The 25,974-nt window shown below is 39.5% G+C and overlaps 1 protein-coding gene across 3 annotated transcripts in view; it reads right to left on the minus strand.

Moving 5' to 3' along the window:
- Nucleotides 1-25,974, minus strand: part of IL21R (interleukin 21 receptor) — a 54,743-nt gene that overhangs the window by 13,450 nt on the left and 15,319 nt on the right. For 2 of the 3 annotated variants that reach the window (XM_074197390.1, XM_074197392.1), the window contains 5 exons: nt 24,931-25,136; nt 17,385-17,536; nt 15,623-15,800; nt 14,819-14,912; nt 12,164-12,248 (listed from right to left, as the gene is read on the minus strand). In XM_074197390.1, the coding sequence (XP_074053491.1) occupies nt 12,164-12,248; nt 14,819-14,912; nt 15,623-15,800; nt 17,385-17,536; nt 24,931-25,136 (715 nt within the window). The remainder of the gene's footprint in view (nt 1-12,163; nt 12,249-14,818; nt 14,913-15,622; nt 15,801-17,384; nt 17,537-24,930; nt 25,137-25,974) is intronic. The other variant, XM_074197391.1, reaches the window with a different exon arrangement.

Below are 25,974 nucleotides of genomic sequence, written 5' to 3' on the forward strand. Positions count from 1 at the left end.
ACTTAATAATTACTTAGCTGTGTGGCCTTGGGCAAGCCACTTAACCCCATTGCCTAGCAAAAAATAAAAACCTAAAAAAAAAAAAGCAAGAACTGACAATAATCCAATTAGCCCTAGGATTGCTGTCTCCTTTTCTACCAAAGTGTCATAAAGATAAGAATTTATCTCTTGTCTAGATAACCAGAGCAGTTTTTCTGTCTTCTCAGTGTAACCTTTTCTCTGATTGTTATACAAACTTGGAAGTCACTTTGCAAATGCATATTGGAGGAGGACACATTAATGTTCACATTTAACAACAACTTTGTGAGATGATTAAGCCTAATAGAAGCAGCTCCTCTCAGCAGTTCATCAGAGCTGTGTTAGACCAGCTATGGACTATTTTATCCCCATCCAGTGGAAGAAAAAACAAACCCAAAAAAACCCCCTTCAGAATCTGATGAACACTTTATAAAAATTATCCCTTATGTATCTCTTTCCCTTAATCCTAATTCCTCATACTGTTTATTAAAAATATGTATGTACAATGCTAACCTGACTGTTCTCCACTGAGGGGAGGGGATGGAAGGAAATTTTGTAACTTAAAAATATACATGTGAATATGGATGAAATAAATACATATACATATATATATATATATACACATTTTAAGGAGGAAAAAAAAGAAGAGGACTATCTGTTTCACACAAACAAAGCCTGCCTTTCACTTTATCTAAAGACACAGACCTTGTGGAGGGGCAGTAAACATTCCAAACTTATAGACCTCAATTAGAAGCTGATAGAAAAATTAAAATAAAGAATATCAGATTAGACAGTAGGGAGTATTGGCACCAGAACAGTCTCCACAGGAAACTCTGATTTGGGATCCTTGAGGCCTCTCAATTACTTCCCAGGGTTATTACAGAAGTCAAATGGGATATTTGTAAAACCTTTAGCATATAGTAGCTATTTAATGTGTATTTCCTTCCATATTCCTCAACTCAATCAGAAATGTGGAATGGAAAAGCAAAACAAATTTAGAAAAGACCCCAAGATGTCAATCAGTAAAGATAGAAGGAGTAGCAAATGGTAGCAGACTGGGCCTGGGAACCAAAGTGAAACATCAGGGCCAAAAACAGCAACCCCTGAACTTGTTCCAACAAGACCCTCCTTCTCTCCCCCCACACACAATTTCCATAGTGATGGGGCATGAAACTCATCTTTTCTGTGGCTCTAATGGCCTTGTAGACTGACCTCTGGAGATACCTCCAGAAGTGCTTTTTAGCCTTCATTTTTGAGCATTAAGAGACCTGGCTTCTACTGTTCCTTTACTATCTTGTCTTGGGCAAATTACTTCTTCTCTGGGCTTCAGTTACCTCATGGATGGACTAATTAATAAGTGACATTTCCAGAGTGCTTAGAAGGAACTGGACCTAGTACATTTAACCCATTTTAGCCTCACAACACCATTAAGAAATAAATACTATAGAGACTATTATTCCCATTTTACAGATGATGAGTAGGAGATTCAGAAGTTAAATTTTATGCTTGCATAGATTCAGAACTAAAAAGGACCCCAGGAGTCATCAGGTTTGTTTTACAGATGAGGTCACAGAGATTAAGTGGTTTGCCTGAAGACTCTAGACCAAATATTCTTTTTCACTGTATAACACTACTTCAATAGTCAGGGCAATTGGGTAGCACAGCGAATACTGCAAATAATGCACCAGGTCAGGGGTCAGGAAGACAAATTCAAATTCAGCCTCAGACACTTACTAGGGGTGTGACTCTGGGCAAGTCACTTCACTCTGTTTGCTTCAGGTTTCCTCATCTGAAAAATGAACTGGAGAAGGAAATGACAAAGCTCTTCAGTGTATTTGTCAAGAAAACATCAAAACCTTAAATGGGGTCATGAAGAATTGGACTCAGCTGAAACAACTGAACAACAGCAGCAAAATCTCATTAGCCACACAAGTAAAATATCAGAGGCAAAATTAAAACTCAAGTCCTTCTTGACTCCAATGTTAGTGACTCTTCCCGCTATGCCAGGCTATAATGTCAAACACCTGTTTTAAATGGCAATAGGGACAGGAAACAGAAAATGGATGCAAAACTGTGGAATCAATGGCAACAATAGCAGCTGGGCAAATGGTGTTCATGTGAGAAAAGTCAACTGTTGCCTCATCCCTTGAGCAGATGGCTGCTCTTCTTCAAAGTTGCCTCCTCCCATCCTCCAACCTCCACCTCCAGGTAAATGAGTACTTCTTAAGGAGATTCTAACTCAGGCATGGTTTAGGTCAGAGACCTCTTTTGAACTGTGGGATTCCGCCATGAACACAGGCATTCATTTAGCCCCTTTGAGGCTTGGTCTCTTTACTCATCAGATTCAGATAATAATAAGGGCACTACCTAATTCTTAGAGATAATTCATGAACCAAATAGGTCAATGGATGGGAAGACAAGATGGAGAAATATGAACAATGATTTGCCCAGGAAGGCCCATTTCAATTCTGTTGAGATGAAAAGTTAAAAAAATAAATCAGAGGATCATATATTTTGAGATGACAGGACCTAAGAAGTATAGAGTCCAACTTCCCTTATAAGGAAACTGAGGCACTGGGAGGTTGGATGACTTTCCCAGAGGCACACAATTGTAACTGTTGGAGGCAGGATTAGAACTTGTCTCCACCATTTCAAGTCCAGTGATTTATATTGCCCTATGTAAAGTAAGTGACTGTGAACAGCTTCAATCTTCATCCAACATTCTATACAAGGCCCACAGACAATAGCAATTTTCTGACTGGAACCTAGGCTAGGAGACCTTCAGAGACCATGTTTCAGGATCCATGATCAAGGATTAATCAATCAACAACCCAATGCTGAGGGTTTTTTTTTTCCGGTTCTGTTGGATGAAAGAAGATCAAAGAAGGAACTGAATTGTTGCTTGGGTTGCATGAAAATATGATAAAGGATGATAAAGAAAGGATGACAAAACTCAGTTCATATTTTGCTTCCTTTTTCTTGATAAAGATAATGATCTTTGGGCTGTGAATCATAGAACAAAAATGGCTAGCAAGATAGAGAAATAGAACAGGATAATAAACAGATAAAAAAGGAAGGGAGGGAAGAAAGAAAAAGGGGAAGGGAGGAAAGGAGGGAAGAAGGGAAAGAGAAAGAAAAAGGAGGGGAAGGAGGGGAAAGGAAGAAAGGAAAGAAGGAGAAAAAGGAGAAAGAAAAAGGAGGAATGAAAAGAGGGAAAGAAATAAGAGGAAAGGAAGGGAGGGGAACAAGCATTTATTAAGTGCTTACTGTATGCTAAGGATTATGATAAGTTCTGGAGTTACAAATACAAGCAAAAAGGAAGTCTCTGACCTCAAGGAGTTTATCTTTTAATGAGGGAAGATGATATACAAAAGGGAGCTAAGAAGAAGGTGGAGTGGGGTGGAAAATAAAGTTGAAGATACCCAGCATGGGAACATGTTTTCCAAGTCTAGAGGAAAACAGGACCACAGGCAAGAAGAGAATGAAAAGGAAACTCCTAGCTTCTCTTAATGAATTCACCCCACACATCTGGCCAAACTGCATCCCAAAGCACCAAAAGAACAGATGGATGTGATGGTTGAGCTACTGTCAATAGTCTCTGAAAGATCATGGAAAAAGTCAGAGATGACTCAGTCCTGGAGATGGTAAACATGGCCAGTTTTCAAAGAAACCATAGCCTGGTATGGAGTCCTGGACAAATTTTAGAATGTGTTATCAAAGGGATGGTTTGAGAGGGAAACTGTGCTTGCCAAGAACCAGAGTGACTTCGCCAAGAATATGCCATGCCAGACCAATGTTTTCTGAAAGATAGATATGGTAAACCAAGGGAATATTAAAGGCACAGATTTCTGCAAAGCTTTTTAGCAAAGCTTCTCTTTCTTTTCTTTTGGACATGATGGAGAAGTACGGGTTAGAAAATAGCATAATTAAACATAATGAACTTAAAACGAATTAAATGATTTAATTCACATTATCAATGATATTCAATTCACAAAAGATGTGGAATTAGATGTAAGAGATAAACAACATCTGTTGGACAACAGACAAATTATCCAAAGTGATTTTGACAAACCAGAATAATGATCTAATTAATTACATGAATTTTTTTTCAAAATATAAAAGTGTTAGATGAATTTAAAACAAATCAACTGAACAAATATGGGAGAAGAATGCATAACTGGACCACAGCACATGTAGAAAAGATTTGGAGATTGTAGCGAACCATAAGTTCCGTGAGTCAATAACTCAATATGGTAAACAAAAAAAAAATGTGATCTTAGATTATAGAAAGAGGTAGAAACTCTAGAATGAAGAAACTGAAAATGATTCTGCCAGACTGTCTACAATACTGTATTCAATTCTAGTTACCACATTTTAAAAATCCTGTCACATGAGGATTGATTGTGCAGTCACATAGTAATTTAGAAAAGACCAGGTAGAGTAGGGGAAAGAGTTCAAGATGAGGAGGTGAGAATGACATGAACCTCAAGGACAAGTTGACAATTTTTCTAGTCCTGTTAGTACCCTCTCTTGTCCTTAGGGTCATCATTTGAATGGATATGAGCTTCTGTGAGCACTTATTCCTTTCTACTTGTTATGCAGGATAAAGAGAAAGGTAAATAATGATGCTTTGGGGCAACTGAGGAAAGGTATTGAAGTTAGACAAGTCCTATGCTGTCTTCTATAGGTAAAAAAAAATCCTCCACCTTAGTAGCCTATGCTTGAAGCCTTTTTCCAAGCTAGTGGAGAGAGGCTTGCACCAAAGTTATGTTTCATTTCCCTCCTTTTGTCTTTTGATCTCAGACCATAGCCTTTATCCCTATTCTAGCTCTCAAAGCCTGGGTCAGGTTCTTTCCCAGCTCTGCCCATCCCCCAACTGGCACTTCCCCACAAAGTGATGCTACCTTTGCAAAATGCTCAGGCAACTTCCCCCATGTCTCTAGAGTTTGCAAGGGAGCTACCTCAGGATAAGCATTATTGCTTTCCTAGGACTTCAGCATTGGCCATTCTGCATGGACTAATATTAGCCAAAGGGCTAATAACCAATAAGCATGTGTATGCTAGTGGGGGATAGGGAGAGGAGTAGTTAATGACTTTTATTCCCTTTTCCAGAAGGGAAATTGTGGTACTTAAAAGGATCTTGTTGATATTGTATATAGTTTAATTCCTTCCATTTTACAGATGAGAAAACTGAGACCTTGCTACCCCTGGAAGTCACCTGGTTTCACCTCTTTCATATTCAAACCCTACTACTGTACTGGTGATTTCTCAGGCCAGAAGTAGAAAACCACTAGGTAACTGATAATATATCTTACCTCAACCACTTCCTGAAATGAGTACTGGGGGCAGAGAGGGGATACTGACCATTTGTCCTCTACCTTCCTTCCCCAGCTTCCCTTGGCATTGCTCCAGTGCCAGCCTTGGGCAAGTAAAGCAATCTAAACTGTGCTACCACATATGACTTATCTCTAAGTAGGGAGTTTCCCACCACTGCAAGTGTTCAGACAGAAGCCAGAGGACCACTGTAAGAAACACCAGTAGAAAACTAGAGTCTGGTAGTGTGGGAAAAAAAAAAAAACCCTGATCTAGGAGAAGTCAAAATCATGACTATAATCCCTGCCTGACCTGTTTTTTTTTTTTATCAGCTATGATGCTTTGGGTAAGTTGCTTCTCTGAGACTTAATTTACCTGTCTGTGAAATGGAGAACACCTGCTTCATCTAGATCACAAGAGTTTTTAATAAAAGCATTTTGAGATTACTAAGAACTTCAGGGTTTGTTTATCAACAGTTCACATTCCTATTATGTTTTCATGTTTATAAAATGCTGTGTTCATAACAAGCCTGAGAAGGAACCAGTGCAAATAGCATTACCCCCATTTTGGAGTTGAGAAAACTGAGACTCATGGCTGAAGGTACAAGTTCTGTAGAGAGATGTTAAACACCACCTATACTTTGTGCAGAGCACTGTTCTGGACACTAAATTATGAGGACAGCTCACTTTCAGAGAGCACTTCTTAAGGTTTACAATGTCACATAGCTAGTAAAGGTCAGAGAAAGAAGTAGGACTCACGTCTTCTGCCTGGAACCCTAGTTTGCTTTCCTCATGACTCCTCTGACAAAAATGTTTCTGTGCATGGTGGGGGAGGAAAGGGGGAGATGGGGTGGAGGAGGCAGATGAAATAACTTCTTTCCAGCCCTAAGAGTCTACACTCTAAGTCACCACATCCTCTGTGTTCAAGACCCAGAGTCTCCCACAGACATTTGAGGAGAAATGGGTCTGTGGAGATAACTTGCTGGCTTGGAAATGAGGGTGGTGAGAAGGTTGCTGGCAGAGTGGTAGGTTGAGGCACCTTATTTTGCAAGCTTCCCACCTTCCTAGAGCTCTCTGTCTCTATCTCTTTGTCTTTCTCTCTCACTCTTTCTGTTTCTCTCTCTCTGACTGTCTTTCTCTCTGCCTGGCTGCTTTCTATTTCTCTCTCAGAACCTTAAAAAATATAGACATTTCTGCCAGAGGTCCTGTAGTCTATCTACAAAGAAGCCAGCTCAGGGCAGCCACTCTAGAAATACTTTGAATCTCCCTCTACCTCCTACCTCTTAGTCTCAATTTTCAATTTAAGAAGACAAAGGGTTGTCTGACAATTTGGGATTCCAGAGTAAAAAAGTCACCTAGCCCTCTTTCCACTGAGGAAGAATCCAGACCTGTACAAACCCACAAGACTAATAAGCCAAAGAGCTTGGATTTGAACCCAGGTTTCCAGATGTCTAATCAATACTCTTGTCACTGGGTCACAGGCTCAGCCCCTTGCACTATCCTCAGTTACCTTACCAAGGTCTCTCTAAAGTTCTTCCCTCTTTGGATGGATTGAATTAGAAGCTACCCTGAAACTGTGCTGTAGTGATAGGTACTGGACCTGGGTTCAAGTTCTAACCACTCAGGAGCTTTTGGACCCCAGACAAGTCACTGGATCTCAGAACTTAGATTTTCTTAACCTCTCTAAGGTTTGTTTCCTTCTCTGCAAAATTACGAAATGACCTGAAAGGCAACATGGTCTAGCATAGACCTCAGGTAATAGCCTAAGACTGAAAGTGGCAGAGAAAGACATTGATCTGCTTTAGCAAAGGAAAGCCTTACCAGGAAATAGTTACATATACCCTGAAATCACAAATTTAGGAAAAAAGTGTCTCATTTGTGGCTTTGCAAGAGTTTTTAAATTTTTTTTTGAGAATGTCTATAAGTCTTTTAACTGTTCAAAAACACCAAAACTTATTCATCTAAATTAGTGTTAGAACCTTCAAAGAAGTCACCCTGTAGAGTTAGACACTTATTCCTTTAATGCTACCTTTGCTCTAAATTCTTTTGAAATTGCTTTCAGTGACACAATCTTTGGATGATGATGATGATGATGTTTGTTTTTCATTCTCAAAGAAGACCATGGCTTGAGGGAAGTGATCAGGACAACTACAGTTATCTCTGGATGTGAGGCAATCAGGTTTAAGTGACTTGCTCAAGGTCATACAGCTTGTAAGGATCAAGTATCTGAGGTCAAATTTGAACTCAGATCCTTCTGACTCTAGGGATGGTGATCTATCCACTATACCATCCAGCTGCCCTACCATCTTTGGAAAATCCTTACTGGTAGCCAATCTTCTTTCTTGGAGAATGTGATTTTTTAAATCAGCCATAAAGTCCTTCTATGAATTATAGAACACTAAATGTTGGACCTTTGAGGAAAGGTAGGCACCATCTGATCCAACCCTCAGGAAACTGAGATGGAGTCAAGTAGGTGAACTAGTTAGGTAGTCAAACTGCAGTATACCATTTTTGGTCAAAACTGAGACATAATTCTAAAGTAATGAGGCAGGTTTTCTTGTGAGACCTTATCTCCTGCTACCCTCCTTTATGAAAGCTATAATTCAGAAACACTAGACTACTCCGAACCTCTAATGTTTCTTTCTTTGCCTGGAACACCCATTCACCCAGCCCAGGCTCCACCTGTTGAAATCTTGTCCAGACTGCAAGTTTCAATTCAAAAAGGCTACTATCTTCCTTCAAACTTTCCCTGATCCCCACTGCTAAAAGTGATGCTCTTTTCTTTATAGATTTTGGAGTTAGAACTTGGTTCTTTAAACTTTGGTTTAAATCCATGGTTTCTACTTATAACAAGTAAGATGTTGGACAAGTCATTTAACCTTTAGCCTTAGTTTCCCTATTTGTTAACTATTGGACTAAATGAACTCTAAGGGTCAATTCTAGCTCCAAATTCTATGACATTCCTCAGAATTTTGTAAGGTGTCACTTTGTTTTATTGAAGTTATATGTCTGCCATTTTCTGCCACATATTGGACTAATAATATGTCTTATTAATCTGTTTCCCTTACAGCTCCTAGCCTAGGGCCAGGCACCTAAGAATGAATGTTGGGTGAATGAATGGAGTAGACCCAGTGTGAGACAGTCATCACTTTCCTTTAATGTGGGTGCCCAATGATTTCTTATCACATCATTTGTGCTGTCCTCTACTTCCTGGAGACATCCTTAGCTTTAATCTTACCCTAATTAAGCAGGGACCTGGATAGTGTGACCCAGAAAGGAGGAAAATGAACATGAGCTTGGATTTGCCTTAGGTAGGAACAAAACTGGAGACTCTTGGCCTAGCGGAAATAGCACAGGACATTAATCCAGGGAAATTTGGTTCAAATCACACCTCTAAGGTCTACAGTATGTGAGAGCACAGGTGAATCTGTTAGCCTCCCTAGGTATCAGTTTCCTTATCTGAAAAGAGTAGGTTAGAATAAATCACCTTGGAGGTTGCTTCCGTCTCTAGATCTATGAGTCTATGATCCTGGAGGAAGACCTTACTCCTTAAATGAACAGCATTCCCCACCCCTATTCCCACTGTCTGTTTCTTTCTTCCAATCTTCCTCTAATCTCATTAATTTAGCTACTGCATCTTCTCAGCCGAAATCCCAGTTATTTTAAAGGTTCTTTCTCCTCTTCTATATCCTTGACTTTCCTTATAACCCCACTAAGAGAGAGGGCTTTAACTTCTTTCCTAATGGCATATAGTAGGCACTTTAAAAATATTTGCCAATTAATTAATAATTGACTCAGGCTTTTTTTTTTTAAGAGTTCAAAAAGATCCTAGAGATGATATCTAGTCCAGTGGTGCTTTACCTTTTTGGTGTGTCCTTAACCTTCCTGACAATTTGGGAAAGAACTATGTATTCCTTCTTTAAAATATTTTAAATGTATGAAGTAAAATGCATAGGATTACAAAGAAAACCAATTCTGTTGAAATAAAGATGTTTTTTTCTCTCATCCAAGTTCACAGATCTCCCCCCTCTACCCCACTTAAAATCCATCAACACAGTCCCTGGGGATTCAAGGAATCTAGCTCAAGGACCCTTGATCAAATTCAACATTCTCATCCTCTAAGCCATCAGCTGCTACTTGTATCTGGTCTGCTGTGGGCAGGACAGACTTCATAGAGAAGATATTTACTAGAGTGGTTTTCAGGCAAGGCCAGGCTTTCCCCCAAAATCTCTCCCATAGTCCTATGCCAGCAGCCTAAATATTCTACCATTCCCATCTTCCCTCCTTAGAGTTAAGGCATAGTAGGTCTCAGATCATATTTTCCTATGTTCCCTGGGAAGCAGACAGACAGGACCATTGGATAGATAATGGAGTTGAACTTTAGAGAATGCCCATGATTTGCCTCAAATCCCCTTAGGCTGAGACCTCAGACTGCTTCTTCCCCAGATCTCACCCTCAGAATTTCACACTGGACCCCAATCCATCCCTTCCTTTTCTCTCCAGCTTTCTTGACTCTCAGAGTGATGAAGAACACAGATTTGGCATTTCTTCTCTAGAAAGTGCTGCCTTGACCTCAATTAAAGCATAGCATGTAGAACAGGAAATCCTTCTGGAAACTGAGACCTGATCCTCAGCCTCTGACTCATCTTTTGCTCAGCTGGGTTCATTATATAGACCATATTTATTTTATTTTTTTAATTTTTTTTGCAAGGCAACAGGGTTAAGTGACTTGCCTAAAGTCACACAGGTAATTATTAAGTGTCTGAGGTCACATTTGAACTCAGGTCCTCCTGATTCTAGGGCCAGTGCTTTATCCACTGTACCACCCAGCTGCCCCTATAACCATATTTCTGTTGGAATCTTGGGTAAGTGTCCACCCCTACCTGGTAGCCAGTGAGTGAATGTCTTACAGATGGTTTCTTTTTCCTCCTTTCCTTTATCTCCCCTATGTGTAACCAAAACCAAGCTATGCTTTGGAAGTAGAAAGCAGGAAGGAGGGGTTATAGTGACCATCTCAGCTAATGGCACTGGCAGAGCCAATAAAAGAAGGATGAAGTTTGTCTTTATTTGTTTTATTTATTTTGTTTTGTTTCATTTGCAAGGCAATGGGATTAAGTGACTTTGCCTAATGTCACACAGCTGGATAAATATTAATTGTCTGAGGTCAGATTTGAACTTAGGTCCTCTTGACTCCAGGGCTGGTGCTCTATCCACTGTGCCACCTAGCTGCCCTGAAGTTTGTCTTTAGACTTCACAATCTATTGCTCCCTCTCATCAGACTCCCAGGGCCCTTCTGTTATCACTAATGTTGGGTGTCCAGGGTCACCTTCACTCCACTGCCAACTCTCTAGGAGGTCCCTTGGACCTTAATCTCTTTCATCTTCTCATCTTCTTACTGTCTAGGAAGCTAACTCATGCTAAAAGGGACATTGCTAAACAAGCCTGTTTGCTTCCTTCTGTCTATATTTGAAACCTTTCACAAGCTGGCCTCTGAACCCTTTCCAGGATTTTCACATTTTTTGACCCTCCATGTACTCTCTGATCCAGGCACACCAACCTCCTTACCTTCCATCACATCCACCCTCTGCCCTTTCATTGACTCATGTCTTTGTCTGGAATGTACCTTCACCTCTGCTTCCTGGGTTCCCCAACTTCTTTCGAGACTCAGTTCAACTCCTGCCTCCCTACTCAGGCCTTTCTCAGTTCTCCCCTCAACCCTACCCTACCACAATACTTTTTGCTAAAATTATCTGTCATTTATATTGTATATATTTAACAAACAATTATTTTCAAATTGTCTCCCTCATTAGAATGTAAATTCCTTGAGGGTAGAGACTGTGTTTTTGTTTTTTACACAAACTTTACATATACACTTAGACAATGCCTAACATATGGTAAACACATAAGAAATTCTTGTTGACTGACTAAATGTGTGAATCTGGGTGAGTCACTTAACCTCTTCCCTCCTCAGTGTCCTTTCTATGAGATAATAATGAAACCTACTTCACTGGGTTGTTATAAGGATCAGACAAGTGAATCCCTGTAAAGTGCTACCTAAACATTAGCAGTAACACTTGTGCTTCTTCCTCCTTGCCCTAGAGCAGCAGGCATGCCTTGGTGGATAGAGAGGGAAAGTTTTCACCACCCCTTTCCTTCTCTCCCTGTCATAGGTTGGCGAAAATCAACTCTATCCAAAGCACAGCTTCACTCTCATGGATCAGGATGGAGATCATCCTGGGATGAATAATTGGATGAAGACCCAACTCATGAGTAGAGGCTTCTAGGAGGACAAGATGGCAATTCTGTAACCTGAGAGAGAGAGAAGCTTCTATCATCTGCTACAACCATAAACTCTTTCCTGTTAATTCCCAACTCTGGCCCCCAAATATGGGAAAGCTCCTCAGGAGATGTAAAAGAAAAGCATAAAAAACTAGTCTGAAATAGGAAGAGAACTGGCTTGGGAGTCAGTAGAATGGGCTGCTACTCCAGCTCTGTCTCTGATCTCTTTCCTTCTAGTTCTCAACAACCTCATCCACAAAATAGACTAGGTAACTAACCTCTGAGATTCTTTCCAGTTTTGATGCTGCGATTGTATGATTTGGGGGAAAGTCCATGATAGGGAGGGGAGAGACTGAAAGGGAGAGTCTTGCCTCAAGAGTTTTTCATCCAGTCTGTTATTTTCCATTAGTGGATTCTGAGATCTTGCCACCACCCCCTACCCCTCCAAGAGAGTTCATTGTGGAGAACAAAACCATTCCTCCCACCAGCTCCTGGCCCCTGGAAAGTGTTTCTGTTTTCTGACAACATTATCTGTGTCTCTGAGTCACCAGTACCTTAAAGTTGCCCTCATGGGCTGAATACAGGGGTTGAAAGAAGTGCTCGGGGTTGGGTACCAGCACCCACATCTTCTTCCACAGCCTGAAAGGTCAGAAAAAGAGAAAAACAGACAAAGCAAAACAAAATAAAACAAAACAAACCCAAACCAGGGTCAGGGGTATTAGACAATAGGGTGGGCCCATAGCCACTGGCAGATTGGTTAACTTCATTCTACCTAGCCTTGTTCCCACAGAAGGACTGCTCTGGTTATTTAGATCCAACCTTACTCCCAAGAAAAATGTTCTGCTGAGCTCTACATGCAAAGAAGGATTAGCTAGAGCCTCCTCACCTCCACAGAGGAGAGATTAGTGCAGTCACACTTAATTCTACCTTGATAAGGATTGTCCAGAACCCCAAAGGTTTGGCCAGGCCATCTAATAGTTTGACTTAATTCACAGAGAAATTGACCAGTCCAGTGTCACTGCCACAGAAACCCACCCACATCCAATCTCGTCAGCCCAGAAGAAATGAACAGCTTTACCAAAACCTCCAGGATCAAGGTAGTCTGTATATTGTAGGTCCCTCCAAAAAAAACCATACTTATTGCTCTTCTCTGACACATCTGGTTGTTATTTACATTGAATCTGTATGAACTTAGCATGTAATTTGCTTATTATCCATGCTATATTTTGCTTAATTGAAAAAAATAAAATCTCCAGGAACTAAAGATCCCTCTACTGGTTTATTGTTTCTTTTACAGAGACAAAGGTGAGAGGATCTTAGCTACCATTCTCAGCACCTTCATCAAATAGAAATGAGCCTTTTCTAGACCCATAGAATGTTAAACAAGGGACCTTAGAGATTCTTTCTTTTTCAACCCAGTTATATTACATAGGGAGAAATTGAGACCCAAAGAAGGGAAGAGCCCCCCCACCAAGATTAACACATTTAGTTAATGGAAGAACATGAACCACATTCTAGGATCAAATGTGATCACATTTCTAAAAATAATGGTGCTTAACACTTCAATAAACTTTATATAAATTTTTATTCCCAGGGGCTGCTAGGTGGCGCAGTGGATACAGCACTGGCCCTAGAGTCAGGAATACCTGAGTTAAATTTGGCCTCAGACACTTAATAATTACCTAGCTGTGTGGCCTTGGGCAAGCCACTTAACCCCATTGCCTTGCAAAAACTAAAAAAATTAATAAATTTTTATTCCCTCTCCCCACCCCATGACCTTTTCAATTCAATTCCAACAAATATGTATTAAGTTTCTACTTTGTGCAAAGCCCTTGAATATGCTAACTCCCCGATTCTGCCCCAGAATTCTTGACTTTCTTCAAAATTCAGCATAAGTACCTGACTCCTACAAGAAGCTTCTGCTGGACCTCCTTGTTGCTGATACCATTCCCTTTCTCCAATTCCTCTATTTCTATTTTCGATCTATTTGTATTTCTTTTTCTGTGACACCTCCCCCCAAAGCAAACTCTCTCTTCCTCCTCCCATGGGTTACTTTGGATTATTTGGGGGTTTTTGGTATTCTTCTCTTTCAATGAATAAAGTATTTTGGGGTAACTATAAAGTATGATGCAGATGCTCTGTTACTGTTTTTACTAAACTCTCTCTAAAACTCCTATAGCAATAATATTCTCCCACCTACTCCCACTTTATCCTGTTGAACATTTCAAACTTAATGTTTTGGAGATATTGTAAATTCAATGTGCTGCTCATCTTGACCTTCAAACCCTTCCCTCTTCCAACCATTCTTCCCACTTTTCTTCCAACCTCCCAGTATCATAATCTTGGTGTTACACTCAACTTCTCACTTTGCCTTCCCCCTCTCCCCACATTTCCTACCAGCTGCCAAATCTTGGTGTATAAATGCCTCCATAATATCTCTCACATCTGACCTCTTCCCTCTACTCACTCAGCTGTCACCTAAATTCAGGGCCCCATCACCTCCCCCCGGTACAGCAGCCTTCTGATTGGTTCCCTTCCTCAAACTTCTTCCCACTTCAATCTATCATTAAAAGTGATTTTCCTTAAGCCCAGATCAGACCAGGTCATTCCTCTACTCAAAAGGATCCCTATTCCTCTACTTAAAAGACCTCTAGTATAAAACATAATTTCCCATTTATCTTTTAAAGCCCTTTACAACTTTCCAATCTTATTGGACATTATTCCTTATCCTGAGTTCTGTAATCTAACCAAATTAGCCTTCTTTGTACTTCTCACTCACTCTTCCTCATTCCAGTCCTTTGCATTGACTCTACCACAATCCTGAAACACCCCCTCCACCTTAGCCTCGTAGAATTCCTCTTCTTTCAAGAAATAGTTCAAGTATTCCCTTCCTCAGAAAGTCTTTCCTAATTCCTCCAACTGCTAATTTCTTCCCACCGAGACTACCTTATTTTTATTTACTTGTATTTATCTTGTGTATACTTATCTATGTCCTCGTTGCCCCCCCCAATACAAAAGTAATCTTGCAAGGAGGGACTGTTTCATTGACATTTGTGACCCCCAGGGTCTAACACAATGCCTGGCACAGTAGATATTTAATAAAAGCTTTTTGATTGACTCATTAATTGATTGGTCTATGCTAGCTCTTCCTTCAGCTTTTGTCCCCCAGTCCCAACCCCATTCTTCCCAGGGTCCCCTGGTTTTCTCACCTCTGTGTCAGTTTCCATCCAGCTAGTAAAGCAAATATGGCCACGGGGGATGAGATGAGAAATACCCACGAAAACCAGTCTATTTTCTCTTCTTCTTCATGAGGAATAAAGTAAAATGGATCAGAATTCAAGACCCTCCTCTGAACTGAGGAAAGAGGATGGTTTGGAGGAATGGGAAGAGGCATGATAGGGGAAAAGTAATGGGAACAGAAGTGGGAGGAATGGGGATAGAGGTTTTTTAATCACCCAGGGGTCCTCTCAGACTATAATAAGCTTTGACTTCTGAGTGTGACCCTCACCATGGTATCTATTCCTGGTTTCAGTGCAGTCAGGGCTAAGAAAATGTTTCTGATTTAATTGACCATCAGCTTACTTATTCACTCATCAACTGCCTGGTTGGTTTGATCATTCAATTAGTTGGCTGATTGACTGACTGACAGTGAGTAGTTAAGTGATTGAGTGAATGAGGCTAACCAAAGAACTAGCTAGCTGTCCTGCTGATAATAGGACTGACTGCCCAGCTAGCACTGATTAAATAACTGACTTATTGGTTGAGTTAGTTACTGGTTGCCTGACAACCTTGAAGAGTGATTGACAGATAACATTCTCAGTGAGTGATAAATTGATTGGCTGACTGACTACCTCAATAGATAGACTGGGGTCCAAATAGTTAGAAGCATACTAAAAGAGTCTTGGGGTTTCTGAACTCAGAAAATTTGGTCAAGGAAACTTAAAGTCAGGGTAATGGGCCAGAAGATGATGCTCCCAGCCAGGGAAGAGGGGATACAATGGCTTCATACTCACCCACTGGCTGGGTCTGGAAGAAGGTGGAAGTACTCCATTCACTCCAGACCCCACTGCAGAGTGAAGAGGGCTGAGGCTGAGCTCGAACTTGTATTTCATAGACTGAGCCCTTCTGTAATTCCAAGGACATGAGTGACACTGACTTCAAGTCTACTGAGATGAACCTGATGGTCTGAGTCTGCCAAAACATGCAAAGTGTTGTTAAAGGCTAAAATAGATCCCAAGAGCTCAGCCAATCTAGTCCTCTCCCCTGACAAAAGTACTGTCCATATTCAAACATAGCTATTTTATCTCTGAAGGTCTCTGAGGGTAGAGAACATGTGGGATCTCATTGCTGCTTACACGTTTCCTCCTTCATATTCAGAAGTATTATGATAGATAGGGCATTGACCTCAAAACCAAGAAGAACTGGGTTCAAGTCCTCCCATCTCATAACTACTGGCTGTGTGACCCTGGGCAAGTTGCTTAACTTTTTAAAGTTGTTCTAGGCAACTCTTTTTTTTTTTTTAGGTTTTTACAAGGCAAATGGGGTTAAGTGGCTTGCCCAAGGCCACACAGCTAGGTAATTATTAAATGTCTGAAGCTGGATTTGAATCCAGGTACTCCTGATTCCAGGACCAGTGTTCTATTCACTGCACCACCTAGCCGCCCCTCTAGGCAACTCTTGAAGACTAGAAGTCGTAGAGAAGATTCCAAACTACATTAGAAGAGTAGGAATTTCCTTACTAGGAAGCTCTCTATTTCATTGAAGTCACCTTCCTATCCTTTACTATCTTAGTGAAAAGTCCTAGGCTGGAGTCAGTTTTGCGGAGTTCTAGTCCTGCTACTATCATGACATTTCAGGTCAGTTACTTTCACCTACACTGTTCCTCCCTACCTTTCCCATAACACTGGGGTTCACCTTTAAAGAACACACACTAGTTATTTACCTTCAGAAGGTGTAACAAAATGTCATAGCAAGATAATAATCTTGTAGAGTAAACCAAGTGTTCTAGAAGTCTTCATTTCCTAACAAAACTTCTACTTTTTTTTTTTTAGGTTTTTTTGCAAGGCAATGGGGTTAAGTGGCTTGCCCAAGGACACACAGCTAGGTAATTATTAAGTGTCTGAGACAGGATTTGAACCCAGGTACTCCTGACTCCAAGGCCTGTGCTTTATCCACTACCATCTAGCCGCCTCCCTTCTACTTCTTAAGGCCCTTAATTAATTCTTGTTGACTGATGAATTGTTTGAAAATTGCTCAAAAATTGTTTCAAAAGAGGCAATTCCTATTGTCTCTAAATCAATATAGTCTCCTCCCCAACATAGTTTCTACTTAACTTTTCAAACTATTTCATCTTAATTCCCTTGACATACTATCCTGACATTCTAGCCAAACTGATTCAATAACTAATCCCCAAGTTTGACATTCCTTATCCTACCTTTGCACAGGCTGGAATGAATTCCTTTCTCATGTATGTCTCCCAGAATCCTTAGTTTCTCTCAAGGTTCACCTCAGATCCTACCTATTCAATCAAAGCCTCTCTTGATCCTTCTGATTGTTGGAACCTTCTTTTACCAATTTATTTGTGTATACATGAGATCTCCCAGCACTCTACTGGAGGACAGTAACTGTTTTGTTTTTGTCTTTATGTCCTCAGAGACTAGAAGCCTAGTATTTAATAAATGTATGCTGACATACTAAATCCTAAGACTCCTTATAGGTTTGACATTCTTTATTCTGTGACAAGACAATCACCATTCTCTCTGGAAGATTTCTTACCATCCAGGAATCCTGTTGTTTTTTGTAGCGCAGCTCATATTGTAGCTTGTTCTGTAATGCGTAGTATTGAGGCTCTTCATAGAGGGTTTTCCAGGAAATGTTATAATCTCCAAAATAGGCCACAGTCACATTGAAAGGGGGAGATGGCTTAACTGGGAAGAAAGAAAGATATATATTCATAGATAGATGGAAAACATTGTAGGTTGATACCTGCAATAGAAAGGCAAAAAGGATTCAGTCCCTGCCTTTAAAGAAATTACCTTCTACTGGAACCAACATCATATACATATAAATGAGTACAACACACATGTAAAAAAATGAAAAGCAATTAAAAAAAATTTTTTTTTTAGGTTTTTGCAAGGCAAATGAGGTTAAGTGGTTTGCCCAATGCCACACAGCTAGGCAATTACTAAGTGTCTGAGGCTGGATTTGAACTCAGGTCCTCCTGACTCCAGGGCCGGTGCTCTATCCATTGTGCCACCTAGCTGCCCCAATGAAAAGTAATTTAAGGGAGATGTAGAGGAGAAAATACAACTAGGAAAATCTGGAAACAGAAGGGATCTAGAGGTTCCAACAGGCAGATGTGAAAATAGAATGGGGAGGGGGCAGCTAGGTGGTGCAGTGGATAGAGCACCGGCCCTGGAGTCAGGAGACCTGAGTTCAAATCCAGCCTCAGACACTTAATAATTACCTAGGTGTGTGGCCTTGGGCAAGCCACTTAACCCCATTGCCTTGCAAAAAAAAAAAGAAAGAAAGAAAATGGAATGGAGATAAGCCACAAATTACATGCAAAGGAGCAAAAGATAGAATATCTTGTGTGAGATAATAGTTTGACAGGACCATAGAGTTCTGGGGTATGTAATCAACCTGGAAAGATGGGAGGAAGCCAGATTCTTTTTTTTTAATTATATTAAATTAATTTGTTTTCTAATTAAATACAATGGTAGGAAGCCAGATTCTGAATGACTTTAAATGCGAAACAGAAGAACGAACTAAAGGGATATTCTGTTCATAGCTTAAGGAGCATTTGTAATTTTAAGGAGATTAGTAATTTTTTATAAATCACCTTAACTTTCTGGTCTCAGTTTTCCCTTATGAAAAATGAGGGTACTGTACAGCATCATCTCTAAAGTCCCTTCCAGCACTGAGCAGAATAGTAAGAATTCAAGAAATATTCATTGACTGATTAATTTTACAATTCAGAGGGTAGAGGTCAGTGACCTTGACCTCCTATATTTCCTTTTATTTTTGACTCAAATCAAATTTCATTCGGAGTCAGCAAGGATTTGGGGAATGCAGTAAGGGGGCTATGTACCCCAGTTTCTACAAGCACCTGTTGGACAACTCTTAAATGGGTTTGGGGAGAACAGGACCTTTGTAAGAAGATAAATATGAGTTACTAGGAAGGTCTAACCTTATCAGATGACTAGGTTGATAGACTGAAATTCATTCTCAAGACACAAAGAATTAAGTGAAACAACTTAATCTTAGCCTGAGAGTTTTGGTTTTTTCATCTCTTAGTTGGGTATAGGGGCTCCTAGCTCCGGCCATGCCTAAAGAGATACTAGTTTGTCTTGCTCATCACTGCACCCTAGCAGACAGGAGCAGAGAGACAGCTATCAGATGCCCCTTTCAGATGAAGCTCAGAAATTGGTAGCAAAAGGAAACACTGACTGGTACAGATACCCAATAGCAACTAGCACAACAATGCCAGTAAAGATGGCATGATCACTAGCAACCATGAAATTATCACAGTTACACTCACAGAGAACTAAGTGAAGCCATCACCAAAAGATATCATTAGTCCTGTAGTGGCCAATGTCAGAGTTGTACTCCCCCCAACAAGTATTCCCTATTTGTATGCCTACCAGTATGGATTTACCAAATGGGTTGCTAGTATGTGCTTCTTCATTCATACTATTCTCAATGTGTTCCCTCTAAGTCTACTCTTCATTGCATCTCATTTCAAGGGTTTTCTTTATATGTATGTGTATCCTACCTCACTAGTAATATAGTGTACCCACAGTGAACATTCAGGTAATTTCTTCACTATACTGGCTAAGGCATTTAAATAAATAGCTTTTATTTACTCTAATGTATTTTCTGAATGGTTGGTAAAAGAAAACACATTGTTAGGGGCTCATGGTTTTGTGCTATAGTTTTGAGTAGTGTTGACCTTCAAAATACCCTAAATGGAGGCAAAAGGGGAATACATGTGTTAAAGAAGATGCTCTAAGGGCTTCTGTAGAATGTCAGAGATGGAAAGGATCTTAGAAAATAGAATGTTAGAATAGCAGTTTGCAAAGTATGGTCCCCAGATCTCAAAGTGTCCCCATGACCTCTTTCATGATATGATGCCAAGTCAAATACTTTTTTTAGATTTTTGCAAGGCAAATGGGGTTAAGTGGCTTGCCCAAGGCCACACAGCTAGGCAATTACTAAGTGTCCCAGGTTGGATTTGCACTCAGGTCCTCCTGACTCCAGGGCTGGTGCTCTATCCACTGTGCCACCTAGCTGCCCCAAAGTCAAATATTAAGATGTTATTTGAATATTAAACCACTCCTCCCTTTTCCAACTACATATCTTTTTGAGGCCAGATTTTCCTCATTTAGGTCAACTAAGACAATATAAAGCAACAGATTAAATGCAGAAACAAGTATGAGAATCCAATTATCTTGTATTAAGCTAGACAAAAAGTGATTTGTGAAAATATGTATAAAAAAGCTACCCTTTCATCAAATTTATTTTGTTTTAGAAATTTTATTTATAAAAATATTATTTATGTTAACTCTAATGGGTTTATTATTTTAAATGAATAAATAAATATAATATTCATCAGTTTCAATTTCAAATACAATAAATATTCATAGATCTAATCCAGATAAACAAAAACTCTTTCAGGTCTTCAATAATTTTTAAGAGTGTAAAAGGGCCAAAAAATTTGAGAACTGTTGTATTATAGCATAAAAACAGTAGAACTGGAAAGAAACTTAGAGATTTCTGAAACTAATACCATGTACAAATTAGGGAATTGAGACCCAAAGCATTAAAGTGACTGATTGAGGAAGGATCTGGACAATTATCTCACGGATTGGAAGGATGGATACTTAAGATCAATACTTTTTAACTTTGTCTCCTATCACTTGTCTTCACAATCTATCCATGTATGTATGGTATGCCTCTACTAAACCAGAAAACTCCTACCCTATTCCCTATGTTTTTCATCCCCATTTCTTGATTCATATTTATCCTTATACCTGAAAAACCACAAATCTATTGAAATATTGGAAAACTATATCCTGATGTTCATAAATTAAGTTTGCTCACATTGGAAGACACCAGTCATTATGATAACACAAATCAGCTTTATTTTTGTGAATCCAAGAACAAAAGGAGCCAGAGGCTTTTTAGCATGCTACAAATAATTTCCAGCTCTGGCCTCCAGCCCCAACCTCCTACCAGTGATTTTGGTAAGGGGTGGAGGTGGGGTCACAAGAGGGGAAGAATGAGGAGAGAGAGAGAAAAAAAAAGAAAGAAAAGAAACAAGATTCAGAAATTCAAAACCACAGGGCCCAGATTAGAGACCTACATAAATAAAACCAAACCAAATGCAAAGAAGACATTGCCGTGACTGGCACTTTCCTTTGCCTGTCTCATGGTCTTTCACCCTGTGAAGAAGCTGTGATGTTGCTGTTCTCCTCCTCCTCCTCCCCCTCTCTCTGGACACTGTCCCCAACACCTGAATGCTGACACAAGAAATATCCCTGCATGTGGGTCTTGGGCCAGAAAGGCAACAGATCCCAATATTGAAGGGATCTTTTCCTATTTCTTAGCTTATGTTTTCATGGTGCTTTCTTTACATGTGAAAATGAGAAAGTGTTTTCCAGAGTAGTTGATAAATTTATAGACAAGGAAATAGAATCAGAGAATTTCTAAGATTTAGAGCTAGAAGGAACTTCCAGGATCATCTCCACCAAATACCTTCAACTTTGCAAAGGAGAAAATGGAGCCCCAAAGAGGGGAAGGGAATTCCCCAAATTAGGTCACATTGTAACCTGTTCTCTTCAAATTCAGGATTCTTTGCATAATATCCTAGCTGCCTCCCATGGGAGAAACATTTTGCTACCAGGCTAATCCTTCTGATGCACAAAATTAGTTAAGTTCCTCTTCTGCTCAAAAATTTTCAGTAGTGAAAGTCACATTTCTTTGTCAGATTGAAGGCCCAGAGTAACCTGACCCCATAATACCTTTTAAAGTTTATCTCATTTTTGTCCCCTTCATGTGCTGCATATAGACTACAGACATACTGGGTAACTTGTAGCCCTCTGAATATGGGTAAAGGAAGGGAAAGAGAATAAGTAATTACATAGTGTCTACTATGTATCAGGCACTATACTAAATAAGTACTTTTTTATAAATATTAACTTATTTGATCCTCATAACAATCCTCTAAGTATTGTTTTGATTCTCATTTACTGAGGCAAACAGAAGTTAAATGACTTGCGTAGGGTCATACAGTTAGAAAGTGTAAGTGGCTGAACTTGAACTCAGGTCTTGGTGATTCCAGACCCAGCACATTATCCAACTCACTACTTCTACATACCATATGTCTTTCTATCACCATACTTTTCTAAACCAGAAATATGGTCCTTTCTCCTACTTACTCGATAAATTCATACCCCTACCCGAAATCCCAATTGAAAAGCTTCTTCTGAGATCTACTCAAATATTTCCCATTCAAAACCTTCACAAAATGTTTTATTATAATCTTGTAATATTGTAGCATAGTTGTCTCTATATCTTCTATTCCTATTAGACCCTAATATTCAGGAGAGTAGTGACTGTATGTGCAAAATTTAGATTTTGTATATCTCCCTCAGTAGCTAGCATGGTGCTCTGCACTTTATCCTTTAGAGAATGAAAGAATGAAAAAGAAAACAGCTGGAATTTCAAACTCAGTCCTTCAAATCTAGTACCCTTTCTCTATTTTTACCTATTAAATCATAGAAGAGAAAAGTAGGGAGTCTTAAAACATAAAGGACCTAGGATGTAAAAATTAGAGCTAGAAGGAGTCTTTGAGATTGTCCAATTCAACTCCTTTTTACAGAGGAGGAAACTGAGTCTTGGAGTGAGGAAACAGTCTTGTCATAAGTCACTCAACTACTCAGTGACAGAATCAGGATGTCTAGTCCTCTCTTTGGATTAAAGGAAGGTTCCTAAACTTCGGGGGGGAGGTCGGTCATGGATCTCTTTGACAGTCTGGTGAAGTCTATGATACCATTCTCATGATAATATCTTTAAATAATTGATAGAAATGTTAGAGGTTAATATATATATTGAGAGAGAGATTTTTTTCCCCATCCAAGTTTACAGATCTCGTGAACTCTATCATATAGATCCTAAGCTAAGAACTCCCAAGGTTAAGGCAATTTAGCTCCAACAAACCCTGGTCCAAATGCAGATTCCCTTCTGAAGAAGAGATGGCTCATATGGCTTATAAATTTAGGGAGCTGGATGGAATCTCAAAGATCATCTAACATAACCCCAACACTTTGGATCTAAGGAGGCGTAAGTCTCAAAAGTAGTGTATACATATATACATATATATATATATATGTGTGTGTGTGTGTGTGTGTGTGTGTGTGTGTGTGTGTGTATACACATATATATATATATATATATATTGGGGCACAGGCAGCATTTGACCCTGGGTCTTCTGATCCCATACCCAGGCTCCTTCCATTGCATCACTGTAATCAGCTTGGAAGGACTCTTCTGACTGTTTCCTTGTCTATAAATTTATCAACTACTCTGGAAAACAACTTCACCATTGTCACACATAAAGAATTATGAAACATTTCTTAATTCTGCCCTTGGCCCTTTCCCCCTCTATCCATGGACCAAGCAGACAAAATCTAAACCCTTCAAACATATGAAGACAATTATTCTTGTTCATGCCATATATCTCCAGTTCCATCCACTGATCCTTATATGGCTTGAACTCAAAGTTCATCACTACCCAAGTTGCCCTTTTATGGACAAGCTCCAGTTTATGAACAATTGATGAGGTAGGCAAGAGGAAAGCTATAGGCTACCTCTCCTTCTGCTGACTAAATCTCATGGAAGGAGCATTGGATTTGGTTTTTTAAAATCCTGACTATGCCACTTTCTACCTATGCTACTTAGGGCTAGCCATTTAGGAAATCCTTAATTTCCTGATTATAAAATGAGGGGATTGGATTAGCTAGAAAGATAGTCTTAAGATTCCCTCCAGTTCTAAATCTATGAGCTTTTGAGAGGAAAAGGGAGAAGATAACCAAAATTATTACAAGTCAGGCATTGGCACTTTTTTTGATCCTTACTCCCTGAGGTAGGTGCTATTATCTCTATTTTATGGTTGAGGAAACTGATATAGGTAGAGATTAAGTGACTTGTCCAGAGTCCTACAGTGGTTAAACTTGACCAGAGTCTATCATCTCAGCAACCTATGAAATAGTCAATGCAAATTTGATGGATGAGGTACAGAGGTAAAGTGACTTGTTCCAAATCTTATCTCTAGTAAGCAGCAGAAGGGTTAGAGTTTGGATTCAAGATCTGCTAACCATGTGATCTTGGTCAAGTCACTTAACTCTGAAATTTGGTTTCTTCCTCTGTAAAATAAGGTGAAGACCCATATTAGCTAATTACTTAATTCACATTATTTTTCTGAGATCAAATAACACAATGAAGGGGAAAATGCCTTATAAATTGTAAGATGTATAGATGTATTTTTTGTATCTCCAATTTTTATTTTTTTATTTTTTCTAATTTAATATTTATTTATTCTCATTTTGTACAAATAATGTTTTTTTATACATTAATAAAATATTCTTGTTTAAGAGTAAACAAAATACCTCCTTCCCCCCAAAAATATAGACTTACTTGAGGGATAAAGTAAAGGGGAGAGAAAAAAATTAAAATTAAAATTAAAAAAATAATAGTAATAATTGTAGGTATTGGCAGGTGGTTCAGTGGATGGAGCACCAGCCCTGGAGCCAGGAGCACCCAAGCCCATATCCGGCCCCATACACCCAACAATCACCCAGCCATGTGACATGCAAGCCACCCCAACCCAGCCCTGCAAAATCCAAAAAAAAAAAGATGTATAGATATAGATGTAAGTTTTTATTTGTAGTAATATGGATTGATTTCTTGGGATTAGCTGAATAACAACTGAAGGATATTAAAGTCCCAAAGGGATGGAATACAAGGCAAGTTAGTTTTGATGGGACATCAGGAGTAGAATCAAGAAAGGTTCAATAAATAGCATCATTCAGGGAAGACATGACAATGAGGAGATTGGGAAGTGGAGATAGGAGCAAAGTGCAAAGGAGGAGATAAAGGGTGGGAGGGAAGGTGACAGAGACAGAAGCAGAGGCAGAGACAGAGAAACGAGAGAGAGAGAGAGAGAGAGAGAGAGAGAGAGAGAGAGAGAGAGAGAGAGAGAGAGAGAGAGAGAGAGAGATGTCAATCTCTTTCCCCAATGATTTTCCCCAATGATACTTACTGCTTTGAGCCAGAATGAAGTGGAAGTGTCTTTCCTCGATAGAGCTATTGCTTAGCTTGTCTGTGATGGTGACATTGAATTCATCATCTAACATCAGTTTATATACATCCATGTGACATGTATACTGCATATGGGTCTGGTTGTGAGTAGATCGGTGGAAGCTACAAGAGTTAGTGAATTCCTCCAGTTCTTCATAGGCATCATTCCTTCAAACATCAATAAACATAATTCCAGTCATCTCCCAATCTACAGGTAGTTTGATGTGTTTTAGTATCATAATGTCAAAAGAGCTTGGAAGAACTTCAAAGGTGTCATATAGCCCAATCTCTCCCTTTACTGGAACATCTCTGATAAGTGGGCATGGAACCTCTCCTGAAAGGCCTTTATAGTCTGGGAATTTATGTCCTTCTTAGGCAGCTTATTCCTTTAATGAATGATGCCAATTAGGGGGAAAGATCTTCCTTCTACCCACTTCCCTCTAAAATCCCCTTAGTTATACAGGGAAAAACTAGGACCCAATCCTCCTAGGAAATGATGACCTCCAGATATTTGAAGACTGCTCTTATACCATCCCAGACTCTCCTCTTTTCCAGGTCCTGTGCCCCATATGGTATGGTTTCTAGACCATCATGGTAGATGGGATGGTATACTGAAAAGAATACCAGATCTAGAGGCAGAATAGCTGAGTTTGACTTCAGAAAAATCTCTTCATCTCCCTGGGCCTTGGTTCCCTCTGATAAATCAATATTGGAACAAGAAGATTTGTAAAGCTCTAAAATTTTATGATTCCATGTGGCATAGCTGGAAAGTAGCTTATCTTTTTAAAAAAAGAGTTGGGAGTCTCAGGGTACTTTAAGGTCAATATGAGTCAATAGTATGATATGGCAATCAGGAAAGCCAATGTAATCTCTGGTTTCATGAAAAGGGGATATGCTGTCAAGTTCTGGTGTTCTCTGCCCTAGTTAAATCATATCTGGAGCATTCTTTTCAGTTCTGGATGCCACATTGTAGAAAAGAACTCAATAAACTGGAGATTGTCTAGAA

This window comes from Macrotis lagotis, chromosome 8 (assembly GCF_037893015.1).
Source record: "Macrotis lagotis isolate mMagLag1 chromosome 8, bilby.v1.9.chrom.fasta, whole genome shotgun sequence".
Taxonomy (NCBI): Eukaryota; Metazoa; Chordata; class Mammalia; order Peramelemorphia; family Peramelidae; genus Macrotis; species Macrotis lagotis.